This window comes from Oncorhynchus masou, unplaced genomic scaffold (assembly GCF_036934945.1).
Source record: "Oncorhynchus masou masou isolate Uvic2021 unplaced genomic scaffold, UVic_Omas_1.1 unplaced_scaffold_2470, whole genome shotgun sequence".
NCBI lineage: Eukaryota > Metazoa > Chordata > Actinopteri > Salmoniformes > Salmonidae > Oncorhynchus > Oncorhynchus masou.
The window spans coordinates 22,957-40,000 of NW_027008923.1; the positions used below are offsets into that span (position 1 = coordinate 22,957).

General features: G+C 51.3%; 1 protein-coding gene across 1 annotated transcript in view; it reads right to left on the minus strand.

Annotated features, from left to right (window-relative positions):
* Positions 1-17,044, minus strand: part of LOC135533578 (ribosomal protein S6 kinase-related protein-like) — a 46,771-nt gene that overhangs the window by 12,360 nt on the left and 17,367 nt on the right. Inside the window, exons 4-6 of the mRNA XM_064960867.1 lie at positions 9,112-9,181; positions 6,193-6,300; positions 4,677-4,717 (exon numbers count right to left, since the gene is read on the minus strand). Coding sequence (XP_064816939.1) covers positions 4,677-4,717; positions 6,193-6,300; positions 9,112-9,181 — 219 coding nt within the window. The remainder of the gene's footprint in view (positions 1-4,676; positions 4,718-6,192; positions 6,301-9,111; positions 9,182-17,044) is intronic.

Here is a 17,044-nt window from a genome sequence, read left to right on the forward strand (position 1 = left end):
CTAGGGAGACAGACCCACCCACTAGGGAGCCAGGCCCACCCACTAGGGAGACAGACCCACCCACTAGGGAGGCAGACCCACCCACTAGGGAGACAGGCCCACCCACTGGGGAGACAGGCCCACCCACTAGGGAGACAGGCCCACCCACTAGGGAGACAGGCCCACCCACTGGGGAGGCAGGCCCACCCACTGGGGAGATAGGCCCACCCACTAGGGAGATAGACCCACCCACTAGGGAGATAGACCCACCCACTAGGGAGAAAGACCCACCCACTAGGGAGACAGGCCCACCCACTAGGGAGACAGACCCACCCACTAGGGAGACAGACCCACCCACTAGGGAGACAGACCCACCCACTAGGGAGATAGACCCACCCACTAGGGAGACAGACCCACCCACTAGGGAGATAGACCCACCCACTAGGGAGACAGGCCCAGCCACTGGGGAGACAGGCCCAGCCACTGGGGAGACAGGCCCACCCACTAGGGAGACAGACCCACCCACTAGGGAGACAGGCCCACCCACTAGGGAGACACCGGGGAGATAGGCCCACCCACTAAGGAGCCAGGCCCACCCACTAGGGAGGCAGGCCCACCCACTAGGGAGCCAGGCCCACCCACTAGGGAGGCAGGCCCACCCACTAGGGAGCCAGGCCCACCCACTAGGGAGCCAGGCCCACCCACTAGGGAGACAGGCCCACCCACTAGGGAGACAGGCCCACCCACTAGGGAGACATTGGGGAGATAGACCCACCCACTAGGGAGACAGGCCCACCCACTAGGGAGACACTGGGGAGATAGACCCACCCACTAGGGAGACAGGCCCACCCACTAGGGAGACACTGGGGAGATAGACCCACCCACTAGGGAGACACTGGGGAGATAGGCCCACCACTGGGGAGGCAGGCCCACCCACTAGGGAGACAGGCCCACCCACTAGGGAGACAGGCCCACCCACTAGGGAGACAGGCCCACCCACTAGGGAGACAGGCCCACCCACTAGGGAGCCAGGCCCACCCACTGGGGAGACAGGCCCACCCACTGGGGAGACAGGCCCACCCACTGGGGAGCCAGGCCCACCCACTGGGGAGCCAGGCCCACCCACTAGGGAGACAGGCCCACCCACTGGGGAGCCAGGCCCACCCACTGGGGAGACAGGCCCACCCACTGGGGAGCCAGGCCCACCCACTGGGAGACAGGCCCACCCACTAGGGAGACAGGCCCACCCACTGGGGAGACAGGCCCACCCACTGGGGAGACAGGCCCACCCACTGGGGAGCCAGGCCCACCCACTAGGGAGGCAGACCCACCCACTAGGGAGACAGGCCCACCCACTGGGGAGGCAGACCCACCCACTAGGGAGACAGGCCCACCCACTAGGGAGTCAGGCCCACCCACTAGGGAGACAGGCCCACCCACTAGGGAGACAGGCCCACCCACTAGGGAGACACCGGGAGACAGGCCCACCCACTAGGAGACAGGCCCACCCACTAGGGAGACAGGCCCACCCACTAGGGAGACAGGCCCACCCACTAGGGAGACACCGGGGAGACAGGCCCACCCACTAGGGAGACAGGCCCACCCACTAGGGAGACAGGCCCACCCACTAGGGAGACAGGCCCACCCACTAGGGAGGCAGGCCCACCCACTAGGGAGACAGACCCACCCACTAGGGAGACAGGCCCACCCACTAGGGAGACACCGGGGAGACAGGCCCACCCACTAGGGAGACACCGGGGAGACAGGCCCACCCACTAGGGAGCCAGACCCACCCACTAGGGAGATAGACCCACCCACTAGGGAGACAGGCCCACCCACTGGGGAGATAGACCCACCCACTAGGGAGACAGGCCCACCCACTAGGGAGCCAGGCCCACCCACTAGGGAGACAGACCCACCCACTAGGGAGCCAGGCCCACCCACTAGGGAGACAGACCCACCCACTAGGGAGGCAGACCCACCCACTAGGGAGACAGGCCCACCCACTGGGGAGACAGGCCCACCCACTAGGGAGACAGGCCCACCCACTAGGGAGACAGGCCCACCCACTGGGGAGGCAGACCCACCCACTAGGGAGACAGGCCCACCCACTGGGGAGGCAGACCCACCCACTAGGGAGGCAGACCCACCCACTAGGGAGGCAGGCCCACCCACTAGGGAGGCAGGCCCACCCACTGGGGAGACAGGCCCAGCCACTGGGGAGATAGACCCACCCACTAGGGAGGCAGGCCCACCCACTAGGGAGCCAGGCCCACCCACTAGGGAGGCAGACCCACCCACTAGGGAGACAGGCCCACCCACTGGGGAGGCAGACCCACCCACTAGGGAGACAGGCCCACCCACTAGGGAGACAGGCCCACCCACTAGGGAGACAGGCCCACCCACTAGGGAGACACTAGGGAGACAGGCCCACCCACTAGGGAGACAGGCCCACCCACTAGGGAGACAGGCCCACCCACTAGGGAGACAGGCCCACCCACTAGGGAGACACCGGGGAGACAGGCCCACCCACTAGGGAGACAGGCCCACCCACTAGGGAGACAGGCCCACCCACTAGGGAGACAGGCCCACCCACTAGGGAGACAGACCCACCCACTAGGGAGACAGGCCCACCCACTAGGGAGACACCGGGAGACAGGCCCACCCACTAGGGAGACACCGGGAGACAGGCCCACCCACTAGGGAGCCAGACCCACCCACTAGGGAGATAGACCCACCCACTAGGGAGACAGGCCCACCCACTGGGGAGATAGACCCACCCACTAGGGAGCCAGGCCCACCCACTAGGGAGCCAGGCCCACCCACTAGGGAGACAGACCCACCCACTAGGGAGCCAGGCCCACCCACTAGGGAGACAGACCCACCCACTAGGGAGGCAGGCCCACCCACTAGGGAGACAGGCCCACCCACTGGGAGACAGGCCCACCCACTAGGGAGACAGGCCCACCCACTAGGGAGACAGGCCCACCCACTGGGGAGGCAGGCCCACCCACTGGGGAGATAGGCCCACCCACTAGGGAGATAGACCCACCCACTAGGGAGATAGACCCACCCACTAGGGAGATAGACCCACCCACTAGGGAGACAGGCCCACCCACTAGGGAGACAGACCCACCCACTAGGGAGACAGACCCACCCACTAGGGAGACAGACCCACCCACTAGGGAGATAGACCCACCCACTAGGGAGACAGACCCACCCACTAGGGAGATAGACCCACCCACTAGGGAGACAGGCCCAGCCACTGGGGAGACAGGCCCAGCCACTGGGGAGACAGGCCCACCCACTAGGGAGACAGACCCACCCACTAGGGAGACAGGCCCAGCCACTGGGGAGACAGGCCCAGCCACTGGGGAGACAGGCCCACCCACTAGGGAGACAGACCCACCCACTAGGGAGACAGGCCCAGCCACTGGGGAGACAGGCCCAGCCACTGGGGAGACAGGCCCAGCCACTGGGGAGATAGACCCACCCACTAGGGAGGCAGGCCCACCCACTAGGGAGACAGACCCACCCACTGGGGAGACAGGCCCAGCCACTGGGGAGATAGACCCACCCACTAGGGAGCCAGGCCCACCCACTAGGGAGACAGACCCACCCACTAGGGAGACAGACTCACCCACTGGGGAGACAGGCCCACCCACTAGGGAGACAGGCCCACCCACTAGGGAGACAGGCCCACCCACTAGGGAGACAGACCCACCCACTAGGGAGACAGGCCCACCCACTAGGGAGACAGGCCCACCCACTAGGGAGACAGACTCACCCACTGGGGAGACAGGCCCACCCACTAGGGAGACAGGCCCACCCACTAGGGAGACAGGCCCACCCACTAGGGAGACAGGCCCACCCACTAGGGAGACAGACCCACCCACTAGGGAGATAGACCCACCCACTAGGGAGACAGGCCCACCCACTAGGGAGACAGACCCACCCACTAGGGAGATAGACCCACCCACTAGGGAGATAGACCCACCCACTGGGGAGATAGACCCACCCACTAGGGAGATAGACCCACCCACTGGGGAGACAGGCCCACCCACTGGGGAGACAGGCCCACCCACTAGGGAGATAGACCCACCCACTAGGGAGACAGACCCACCCACTGGGGAGACAGGCCCACCCACTAGGGAGCCAGGCCCACCCACTAGGGAGACAGGCCCACCCACTAGGGAGACAGGCCCACCCACTAGGGAGCCAGGCCCACCCACTAGGGAGACAGGCCCACCCACTGGGGAGACAGACCCAGACAATCAGAATGGGTTTTTCCCCATAAAAGGGCTTCATTACAGACAGAAATACTCCTCAGTTTCATGGTGGCTGGTTTCAGACAATCCCAGAAGTTGAAGAAGCTGGATGTGGAGGTCCTGGGCTGGCCTGGTTACACGTGGTCTGTGGTTGTGAGGCCGGTTGGACGTACTGACAAATTCTCTAAAACGATGTTCGAGGCGGCTTAATGTAGAGAAATTATCTTAATTATCTTGGCAAAGGAGAAAATGCTCACTCACTGGGATGTTAAAAAAAATATGAGCACAAACATTTTGAGAAAACCTTTTTTTTTGTGCGTCTAGAAACATTCTGGGATCTCTTATTTGATTTACATGTTGCGTTTCTATTTTTGTTCAGTTGGTTGGCGAATGGAACAGCTCTGATGTCATGTCCTTTCTAGCTCTTACCTTCACATCTCTGTGGATGATCCCAACATCATGGAGGAACCCTGGGGAGACAAACAACATGTTTGTGTGTATGTATGTGTGTATGTATGTATGTGTGTGTGTGTGTGTGTGTGTGTGTGTGTGTGTGTGTGTGTGTGTGTGTGTGTGTGTGTGTGTGTGTGTGTGTGTGTGTGTGCGTGTGTGCGTGTGTGTGTGTGTGTGTGTGTGTACAATCCAAGCGGCCCACGCTTGGATTGCGTCCTACCTGACAGGTCGCTCCTACCAGGTGGCGTGGCGAGAATCTGTCTCCTCGCCACGCATCACCACTGGTGTCCCCCAGGGCTCTGTTCTAGGCCCTCTCCTATTCTCGCTATACACCAAGTCACTTGGCTCTGTCATAACCTCAGAGGTCTCTCCTATCATTGCTATGCAGACGACACATTAATCTTCTCCTTTCCCCCTTGTGATGACCAGGTGGCGAATCGCATCTCTGCATGTCTGGCAGACATATCAGTGTGGATGACGGATCACCACCTCAGGAGAACCTCGGCAAGACGGAGCTGCTCTTCCTCCTCAGGGGGGGAGGACTGCCCGTTCCATGATCTCGCCATCACGGTTGACAACTCCATTGTGACTCCTCCTCCCAGAGCGCTAAGAACCTTGGCGTGATCCTGGACAACACCCTGTCGTTCTCACCAACATCATGGCGGTGGCCCGGGGGTAGGTTCATGCTCTACAACATCCGCAGAGTCACGATTCTGCTCACACAGGAAGGGGGGCGCAGGTCCTAATCCAGGCACTTGTCATCTCCCGTCTGGATTACTGCAACTCGCTGTTGGCTGGGCTCCCTGGTGCCATTAAAGGATACAACTCATCCAGAACGGGGGAGGCAGCCCGTCTGGTGTTCAACCTTCCCATTCTCTCAGTCAGCTCCTCCGCTCTCTCCACTGGCTTCCAGTTGAAGCTCGCATCCGCTACAAGACCATGGTGCTTGCCTACGGAGCTGTGAGGGGAACGGCACCGCAGTACCTCCAGGCTCTGATCAGGCCCTACACCCAAGCAAGGGCACTGTGTTCATCCACCTCTGGCCTGCTCGCCTCCCTACCACTGAGGAAGTACAGTTCCCTCAGAGGGGGGAGGATCAGCCCAGTCAAAACTGTTCGCTGCTCTGGCCCCCCAATGGTGGAACAAACTCCCTCACGACGCCAGGACAGCGGAGTCAATCACCACCTTCCGGAGACACCTGAAACCCCACCTCTTCAAGGAATACCTAGGATAGGATAAGTAATCCTTCTCACCCCCCCTTAACGATTTAGATGCACTATTGTAAAGTGGCTGTTCCACTGGATGTCAGAAGGTGAATTCACCAATTTGTAAGTCGCTCTGGATAAGAGCGTCTGCTAAATGACTTAAATGTAAATGTAATGTAAATGTGTGTGTATGTGTGTGTGTGTGTGTGTGTGTATGTGTGTGTGTGTGTGTGTGTGTGTGTGTGTGTGTGTGTGTGTGTGTGTGTGTGTGTGGAGTGTGTACTCACCGAGAGCGCAGCCTAACTCTGCAGCAAACACCCTGACAGGGTCCTGGCTGAACTGGCCAATCATCACCCAGTATGTATACAAGTCCCCGGTACTGCAGTAGTCACACACTAGAGAGACACACACAGTATGAGAGAGCATCAACATGTTAGGATGAAACACAGTGGGGGGAGAGGAGGGAGGATCACATTCTGACTCAGAGGGGGAGGAAGGGGTGAGGAGGGGGAGAGGAAGGAGCATTCTGACTCAGAGGGAGGAGGAAGGGGTGAGAAGAGGGGGAGAGGAGGGAGGATCACATTCTGACTCAGAGGGGGGAGGAAGGGGTGAGGAGAGGGGGAGAGGAGGGAGGATCACATTCTGACTCAGAGGGAGGAGGAAGGGGTGAGGAGAGGGGGAGAGGAGGGAGGATCACATTCTGACTCAGAGGGGGGAGGAAGGGGTGAGGAGAGGGGGAGAGGAGGGGAGGATCACATTCTGACTCAGAGGGAGGAGGAAGGGGTGAGGAGAGGGGGAGAGGAGGGAGGATCAATTCTGACTCAGAGGGAGGAATGAAGGGGTGAGGACAGGGGGAGAGGAGGGGAGGATCAATTCTGACTCAGAGGGGGAGGAATGGGGGAGGAGAAGGATCACATTCTGACTCAGAGGGGGAGGAAGGGGGAGGAGTGGGGGATAATGAGGTTCACATTCTGACTCAGAGGGAGGAGGAAGGGGTGAGGAGAGGGGGAATGGAGGGAGGATCACATTCTGACTCAGAGGGGGAGGTTAGGGGGAGGAGAGGGGGATAATGGATCACATTCTGACTCAGAGGGGGGGAGGAATGAGGGGGGAGAGGGGGAGAGGAGGGTGGATCACATTCTGACTCAGGGGGAGGAAGGGGGAGAAGGGGGGTGGGATAGGAGGTGGATCACATTCTGACTCAGAGGGGGAGGATCTGAGGTCACATTCTGACTCAGAGGGGAGGAAGGGGTGAGAGAGCATCAACATGTTAAGCTGAAACACAGTGGGGGGTTAGAAGAGGGAGGGAGAGGAGGGAGGATCAATTCTGACTAGAGGGGGAGGAGGGGGATAATGAGGGGGGAAAGGGCAGTGATGGATAATGGGGGTTAATGGCACTCCATGGGATCTGGTCTATAGTAGTGCATAGGGCTAATAGGCACTTTATAGGGCTCTGGTCTATAGTAGTGAGGTTAAGGGAATAGAGTTCCATTTGGGACGTGGTCTGTCTAACAGGAGAGGAACAGGGTTAAGAGGAACAGTGGGATAATGAGGAACAGGTTGGGAACTAGAGAGGAACAGGATGTGACCTAAGAGGAACAGGATGTGACCTAATGAGGAACAGGATGTGACCTAGAAAGGAACAGGATGTGACCTAATGAGGTTAACAGGTTGGGAACTAGAGAGGAACAGGATGTGACCTAGAGAGGAACCAGTTGGGAACTAGAGAGGAACCAGACAGGAGCATCAGTGGGATAAGGTGAAGGTTAAATGTTGGGACAGACTGGGTGAGGTTAGGGCTGGGCTGGGGGAAAGAGCTCCCAGGTGTGGTCTGTTATTGGGGGGAGTGGGGGTGAATTTAGGTTTCTATGGCAGATGTCTCTGTGTCTGGGTAGGGACAGTGGGGCAGTGAGATAATGAGGCTAAGGGCAGTGGGATAATGAGGTTAAGGACAGTGGGAAATGAGGTTAAGGGCAGTGGGATAATGAGGTTGTGGGACAGTGAGATGATGAGGTTAAGGACAGTGGGATAATGAGGTTAAGGACAGTGGGATAATGAGGTTAAGGGCAGTGGGATAATGAGGTTAAGTGGGACAGTGGGATAATGAGGTTAAGGGCAGCGGGCAGTGGGATAATGAGGTTAATGAGGATAACGGCAGTGGGATAATGAGGTTAAGGGCAGTGGGATAATGAGGTTAAGGGCAGCGGGCAGTGGGATAATGAGGTTAAGGGCAGCGGGGCAGTGGGATAATGAGGTTAAGGGCAGTGGGATAATGAGGTTAAGGGCAGTGGGATAATGAGGATAACAGCAGTGGGGCAGTGGAATAATGAGGATAAGGGCAGTGGGATAATGAGGTTAAGGGCAGCGGGATAATGAGGTTAAGGGCAGTGGGATAATGAGGTTAAGGGCAGTGGGATAATGAGGTTAAGGGCAGTGGGATAATGAGGTTGTGGGACTGTGGGATAATGAGGTTAAGGGCAGTGGGACAGTGAGATGATGAGGTTAAGGACAGTAGCATAATGAGGTTAAGGACAGTGGGATAAGGAGGTTAAGGGCAGTGGGATAATGAGGATAAGGGCAGTGGGATAATGAGGTTGTGGGACAGTGGGATAATGAGGTTAAGGACAGTGGGATAATGAGGTTAAGGGCAGTGGGATAATGAGGTTGTGGGACAGTGGGATAATGAGGTCAAGGACAGTGGGATAATGAGGTTAAGGGCAGTGGGATAATGAGGATAAGGACAGTGGGATAATGAGGTTGTGGGACAGTGGGATAATAAGGTTAAGGACAGTGGGATAATGAGGAGAGGGGCAGTGGGATAATGAGGTTAATGGCAGTGGATAATGAGGTTAAGGGGGGCAGTGGAATAATGAGGTTAAGGGCAGTGGGATAATGAGGTTAAGGGCAGTGGGATAATGAGGTTAAGGGCAGTGGGATAATGAGGATAAGGGCAGTGGGATAATGAGGTGAAGGGCAGTGGGATAATGAGGTTTAGGGCAGTGAGATAATGAGGATAACGGCAGGGGGCAGTGGGATAATGAGGTTAAGGGCAGAGGGGCAGTGGGTTGTAGGGTCTAGGGCGTTTCTATGTGACTAATGTAGAGGTGTATCTGTGTCTGAGTAAGGACACAGTGAGGTTGGTTTTAGGGTTGGGGGCATTAGGGTTCTATAGGGGTTCAGGTCTGGATGCTTCCTGTGTGACTCACTAATGTAGAGGTGTCTCTGTGTCTGCCAGCAGTCCTGAAGGTCGTGGACGAACGGGTGACGCACCTGACGCTGAGGACAAAGGTCACAGGTCAGCCTAAGAGTAATCTCTCGCGAAAGTTTGTCATTTCCTGTTTTACTTCTGGGGGGAAATGTTGCTAACAATTGTGATTACCGTTGTGCGAAGGAAGGAAGCAAAGTTTCCCTCTCAAAAGGAAAGTCTTGGTCAAAAGTGCTCCCACCTCTACTGTGTTTATCATGAACACCACCTATACTGTGTTTATCATGAACACCACCTCTACTGTGTTTATCATGAGCACCACCTCTACTGTGTTTATCATGAGCACCACCTCTACTGTGTTTATCATGAGCACCACCTACTGTGTTTATCATGAACACCACCTCTACTGTGTTTATCATGAGCACCACCTCTACTGTGTTTATCATGAGCACCACCTCTACTGTGTTTATCATGAACACCACCTCTACTGTGTTTATCATGAACACCACCTCTACTGTGTTTATCATGAGCACCACCTCTACTGTGTTTATCATGAACACCGCCTCTACTGTGTTTATCATGAACACCACCTCTACTGTGTTTATCACCACCTCTACTGTGTTTATCATGAACACCACCTCTACTGTGTTTATCATGAACACCACCTCTACAGTGTAGTCAGCTCAGTTAACACCATTGAGACCGTGTCTGTGCCTCGACCTAGGTTGGGCAAAACTAAACATGGCGGTGTTCGCCTTAGCAATCTAACTAGGATAAAGACCTCCTCCATTCCTGCCATTATTGAAATAGATCATGATACCTCACATCTCAAAATAGGGCTACTTAATGTTAGATCCCTTACTTCAAAGGCAATTATAGTCAATGAACTAATCACTGATCATAATCTTGATGTGATTGGCCTGACTGAAACATGGCTTAAGCCTGATGAATTTACTGTGTTAAATGAGGCCTCACCTCCTGGCTACACTAGTGACCATATCCCCCGTGCATCCCGCAAAGGCAGAGGTGTTGCTAACATTTACGATAGCAAATTTCAATTTACAAAAAAAAAAAATGACGTTTTCGTCTTTTGAGCTTCTAGTCATGAAATCTATGCAGCCTACTCAATCACTTTTTATAGCTACTGTTTACAGGCCTCCTGGGCCATATACAGGGTTCCTCACTGAGTTCCCTGAATTCCTATCGGACCTTGTAGTCATAGCAGATAATATTCTAATCTTTGAGGACTTTAATATTCACATGGAAAAGTCCACAGACCCACTCCAAAAGGCTTTCGGAGCCATCATCGACTCAGTGGGTTTTGTCCAACATGTCTCTGGATCCACTCACTGTCACAGTCATACTCTGGACCTAGTTTTGTCCCATGGAATAAATGTTGTGGATCTTAATGTTTTTCCTCATAATGGACTGGACTGGACTATCGGACCACCATTTTATTATGTTTGCAATTGCAAAAAATAATCTGCTCAGACCCCAACCAAGGAACATCAAAAGTTGTGCTATAAATTCTCAAACAACACAAAGATTCATTGATGTCCTTCCAGATTCCCTCTGTCTACCCTAGGACGCCAGAGGACAAAAATCAGTTAACCACCTAACTGAGGAACTCAGTTGTCATGTCTTGTTATGTCTGTTCCTGTCCTTTCTCTTCACTCTGTCTCTCTCTGCTGGTCTTTTTACCTTCTCTGTCTCTCATTCTTCAGCTGTTCTACATCTCCCCTAGCTCATTCACTCTTTCACACCTGTTCTCTCTTCCCCCTCTGATTAGGTCTCAACTTTCAATTCTTGTTTGTGTTTTTGATGCCAGAAGCAAGCTGTCATCTCGTTTGCTTCCACCTTGTCCTATCCTGTCGGAGTCTGCCTGGCAGGTGCATCCTGCACTATACTACGTTCTTTTTGTTCCATTGTCAACGTTGGAAGAGGATTTATGCCATTCCTGTTTTTCATTAAAGAACTCTGTTTTCTGTTAAAACCGCTTTTGGGTCTTCACTCAAGTACATAACAGCAATACCCTAGATGCAGTTGCACCCCTAAAAACTAAAAACATTTCTCATAAGAAACTAGCTCCCTGGTACACAGAAAATACCCGAGCTCTGAAGCAAGTTTCCAGATAATTGGAACGGAAATGGCGCCACACCAAACTGGAAGTCTTCCAACTAGCTTGGAAAGACAGTACCGTGCAGTACCAAAGAGCCCTTACTGCTGCTCGATCATCCTATTTTTCTAACTTAATTGAGGAAAATAAGAACAATCCGAAATTCCTTTTTGATACTGTCGCAAAGCTAACTAAAAAGCAGCATTCCCCAAGAGAGGATGGCTTTCACTTTAGCAGTGATAAATTCATGAACTTTTTTGAGGAAAAGATCATGATTATTAGAAAGCAAATTACGGACTCCTCTTTAAATCTGCGTATTCCTTCAAAGCTCAGTTGTCCTGAGTCTGCACAACTCTGCCTGGACCTAGGATCAAGGGAGACACTCAAGTGTTTTAGTACTATATCTCTTGACACAATGATGAAAATAATCATGGCCTCTAAACCTTCAAGCTGCATACTGGACCCTATTCCAACTAAACTACTGAAAGAGCTGCTTCCTGTGCTTGGCCCTCCTATGTTGAACATAATAAACAGCTCTCTATCCACCGGATGTGTACCAAACTCACTAAAAGTGGCAGTAATAAAGCCTCTCTTGAAAAAGCCAAACCTTGACAAAATATAAAAAACTATCGGCCTAAATCGAATCTTCCATTCCTCTCAAACATTTTAGAAAAGGCTGTTGCGCAGCAACTCACTGCCTTCCTGAAGACAAACAATGTATATGAAATGCTTCAGTCTGGTTTTAGACCCCATCATAGCACTGAGACTGCACTTGTGAAGGTGGTAAATGACATTTTAATGGCATTGGACTGAGGCTCTGCATCTGTCCTCGTGCTCCTAGACCTTAGTGCTGCTTTTGATACCATCGATCACCACATTCTTTTGGAGAGATTAGAAACCCAAATTGGTCAACACGGACAAGTTCTGGCCTAGTTTAGATCTTATCTGTCGGAAAGATATCAGTTTGTCTCTGTGAATGGTTTGTCCTCTGAAAAATCAACTGTACATTACATCTCGGTGTTCCTCAAGGTTCCGTTCTAGGACCACTATTGTTTTCACTATATATTTTACCTCTTGGGGATGTCATTCGAAAACATAATGTTAACTTTCACTTCTATGCGGATGACACACAGCTGTACATTTCAATGAAACATGGTGAAGCTCCAAAATTGCCCTCGCTAGAAGCATGTGTTTCAGACATAAGGAAGTGGATGGCTGCAAACTTTCTACTTTTAAACTCAGACAAAACAGAGATGCTTGTTTTAGGTCCCAAGAAACAAAGAGATCTTCTGTTGAATCTGACAATTAATCTTAATGGTTGTACAGTCGTCTCAAATAAAACTGTGAAGGACCTCGGCGTTACTCTGGACCCTGATCTCTCTTTTGAAGAACATATCAAGATCATTTCAAGGAGAGCTTTTTTCCATCTACATAACATTGCAAAAATCAGAAACTTTCTGTCCAAAAATGATGCAGAAAAATTAATCCATGCTTTTGTCACTTCTAGGTTAGACTACTGCAATGCTCTACTTTCCGGCTACCCGGATAAAGCACTAAATAAACTTCAGTTAGTGCTAAATACGGCTGCTAGAATCCTGACTAGAACCAAAAAAATTGATCATATTACTCCAGTGCTAGCCTCCCTACACTGGCTTCCTGTCAAAGCAAGGGCTGATTTCAAGGTTTTACTGCTAAACTACAAAGCATTACATGGGCTTGCTCCTACCTATCTCTCTGATTTGGTCCTGCCATACATACCTACATGTACGCTACGGTCACACGATGCAGGCCTCCTAATTGTCCCTAGAATTTCTAAGCAAACAGCTGGAGGCAGGGCTTTCTCCTATAGAGCTCCATTTTTATGGAACGGTCTGCCTACCCATGTCAGAGACGCAAACTCAGTCTCAACCTTTAAGTCTTTACTGAAGACTCATCTCTTCAGTGGGTCATATGATTGAGTGTAGTCTGGCCCAGGAGTGGGAAGGTGAACGGAAAGGCTCTGGAGCAACAAACCGCCCTTGCTGTCTCTGCCTGGCCGGTTCCCCTCTTTCCACTTGGATTCTCTGCCTCTAACCCTATTACAGGGGCTGAGTCACTGGCTTACTGGGGCTCTCTCATACCATCCCTGGGAGGGGTGTGTCACCTGAGTGGGTTGAGTCACTGATGTGATCATCTTGTCTGGGTTGGCGCCCCCCCCTTGGGTTGTGCCGTGGCGGAAATCTTTGTGGGCTATACTCAGCCTTGTCTCAGCATGGTAAGTTGGTGGTTGAAGATATCTCTCTAGTGGTGTGGGGGCTGTGCTTTGCAAAGTGGGTGGGGTTATATCCTTCCTGTTTGGCCCTGTCCGGGGGTGTCCTCGGTTGTGGGGGTGTCAGTTTGTTAAATCTGGAGTACTTCTCCTGTCCTATTCGGTGTCCTGTGTGAATTTAAGTGTGCTCTCTCTAATTCACTCTTTCTCTCTTTCTTTCTCTCTCTCTCGGAGGACCTGAGCCCTAGGACCATGCCTCAGGACTACCTGATATGATGACTCCTTGCTGTCCCCAGTCCACCTGGCCGTGCTGCTGCTCCAGTTTCAACTGTTCTGCCTTATTATTATTGGACCATGCTGGTCATTTATGAACATTTGAACATCTTGGACATGTTCTGTTATAATCTCCACCCGGCACAGCCAGAAGAGGACTGGCCACCCCTCATACCCTGGTTCCTCTCTAGGTTTCTTCCTAGGTTTTGGCCTTTCTAGGGAGTTTTTCCTAGCCACCGTGCTTCTTCACCTTCATTGCTTGCTGTTTGGGGTTTTAGGCTGGGTTTCTGTACAGCACTTTGAGATATCAGCTGATGAACGAAGGGCTATATAAATACATTTGATTTGATTTGATTTACTGTGTGTTTCACCCGTGTTTATCATGAACAAAAAGCAAAAAAAGATCAGGAATTTTTAAGATGCTTGTCACGTTCTGACCTTAGTTCCTTTATTTTGTCTTTGTGTTAGTATGGTCAGGGCATGAGTTGGGGTGGGCAGTCTATGTTCGTTTTTCTAGGTTGTGTTTATGTGTTTGGCCTGGTATGGTTCTCAATCAGAGGCAGGTGTCGTTCATTGTCTCTGATTGAGAATCATACTTAGGGAGCCTTTTCCCACCTGTGTTTAGTGTCTGTCTGTCACCTTTCAGAACTGTTTCGTTTCTCCGTTGTTACTTTGTTTAGTGTTCTGTTGAATAAATTAACATGGACACGTACCACCCTGCATGTTGGTCCGATCTCTCCTACTCCTCCTCAGACAAGGACGACGAACGTTACAATGCAGCCAATTCTGACTTTGTGGCTGTGGAATCTAGTAGAAAGCGTTTATCATCCACACACGGGGTTGAAATCACCGCCCCAGTTTAAGCACCTCCTTTCACCAATCCTGACTCGTCCAAATAATCAATGACGAAAACCCGAAACCAACTGATAACGCTCGTAATCACGTACTGCTACTTGAGCCTTGACAGGTTGAGGTACTTTGTACATGTAGGTAGGGGTAAAGTGACTATGTATAGATAATAAACAGCGAGTATCAGCAGTATAACAGTGTGTATAGCTAGTCACGACCCTGTCTAAACCACTATAACAGTGTGTATAACTAGTAACGACCCACGACCCTGTCTAAACGACTATAACAGAGTGTATAGCTAGTCACGACCCTGTCTAAACCACTATAACAGTGTGTATAGCTAGTCACGACCCTGTCTAAACCGCTATAACAGTGTGTATAGCTAGTCACGACCCTGTCTAAACCACTATAACAGAGTGTATAGCTAGTCACGACCCTGTCTAAACCACTATAACAGTGTGTATAGCTAGTCACGACCCTGTCTAAACCGCTATAACAGTGTGTATAGCTAGTCACGACCCACGACCCTGTCTAAACCACTATAACAGAGTGTATAGCTAGACACGACCATGTCTAAACCACTATAAGTGTGTATAGCTAGTCACGACCCTGTCTAAACCGCTATAACAGTGTGTATAGCTAGTCACAACCCACGACCCTGTCTAAACCACTATAACAGTGTGTATAGCTATTCACGACCCACGACCCTGTCTAAACCACTATAACAGTGTGTATAACTAGTCACGACCCTGTCTAAACCACTATAACAGAGTGTATAGCTAGTCACGACCCTGTCTAAATCACTATAACAGTGTGTATAGCTAGTCACGACCCTGTCTAAACCACTATAACAGTGTGTATAGCTAGTCACGACCCACGTCCCTGTCTAAACCACTATAACAGAGTGTATAGCTAGTCACGACACTGTCTAAACCACTATAACAGTGTGTATAGCTAGTCACGACCCTGTCTAAACCACTATAACAGTGTGTATAGATAGTCACGACCCTGTCTAAACCACTATAACAGCGTGTATAGCTAGTCACGACCCTGTCTAAACCACTATAACAGTGTGTATAGCTAGGCACAACCCACAACCCTGTCTAAACCACTATAACAGTGTGTATAGCTAGTCACGACCCACAACCCTTTCTAAACCACTATAACAGTGTGTATAACTAGTCTCGACCCTGTCTAAACCAGTATACAGTGTGTATAGATAGTCATGACCCTGTCTAAACCACTATAACAGCGTATATAGCTAGTCACGACCCTGTCTAAACCACTATAACAGTGTGTATAGCTAGTGTGTATAGCTAGTAACGACCCTGTCTAAACCACTGTAACAGCGTGTATAACTAGTAACGACCATTTCTTAACCACAATAACAGTGTGTATAGCTAGTCACGACCCTGTCTAAACCACTATAACAGTGTGTATAGCTAATCACGACCCTGTCTAAACCACTATAACAGAGTGTATAGCTAGTCACGACCCACGACCTTGTCTAAACCACTATAACAGTGTGTATAGCTAATCACGACCCTGTCTAAACCACTATAACAGTGTGTATAGCTAGTCACGACCCTGTCTAAACTACTATAACAGTGTGTATAGCTAGTCACGACCCTGTCTAAACCACTATAAGTGTGTATAGCTAGTTACGACCCACGACCCTGTCTAAACCACTATAACAGTGTGTATAGCTAGTCACGACCCACGACCCTGTCTAAACCACTAACACAGTGTGTATAGCTAGTCACGACCCTGTCTAAACTACTATAACAGTGTGTATAGCTAGTCACGACCCTGTCTAAACTACTATAACAGTGTGTATAGCTAGTCACAACCCACAACCCTGTCTAAACCACTCAAACCCTGTCTAAACTACTATAACAGACCCTGTCTAAACTACTATAACAGTGTGTATAGCTAGTCACAACCCACAACCCTGTCTAAACCACTATAACAGAGTGTATAGCTAGTCACAACCCTGTCTAAACCACTATAACAGTGTGTATAGCTAGTCACGATCCGGTCTTAACCACTATAACAGTGTGTATAGCTAGTCACGACCCACGACCCTGTCTAAACCACTATAACAGTGTGTATAGCTAGTCACGACCCTATCGAAACCACTATAACAGTGTGTATAGCTAGTCACGCCCCACGACCCTGTCTAAACCACTATAACAGTGTGTATAGCTAGTCACGACACTGTCTAAACCACTAACACAGTGTGTTTAGCTATTCACGACCCACGACCCTGTCTAAACCACTATAACAGTGTGTATAGCTAGTCACAACCCTGTCTAAACCACTATAACAGTGTGTATAGCTATTCACGACCCACGACCCTGTCTAAACCACTATAACAGTGTGTATAGCTAGTCACAACCCACGACCCTGTCTAAACCACTATAACAGTGTGTATAACTATAACAGTTA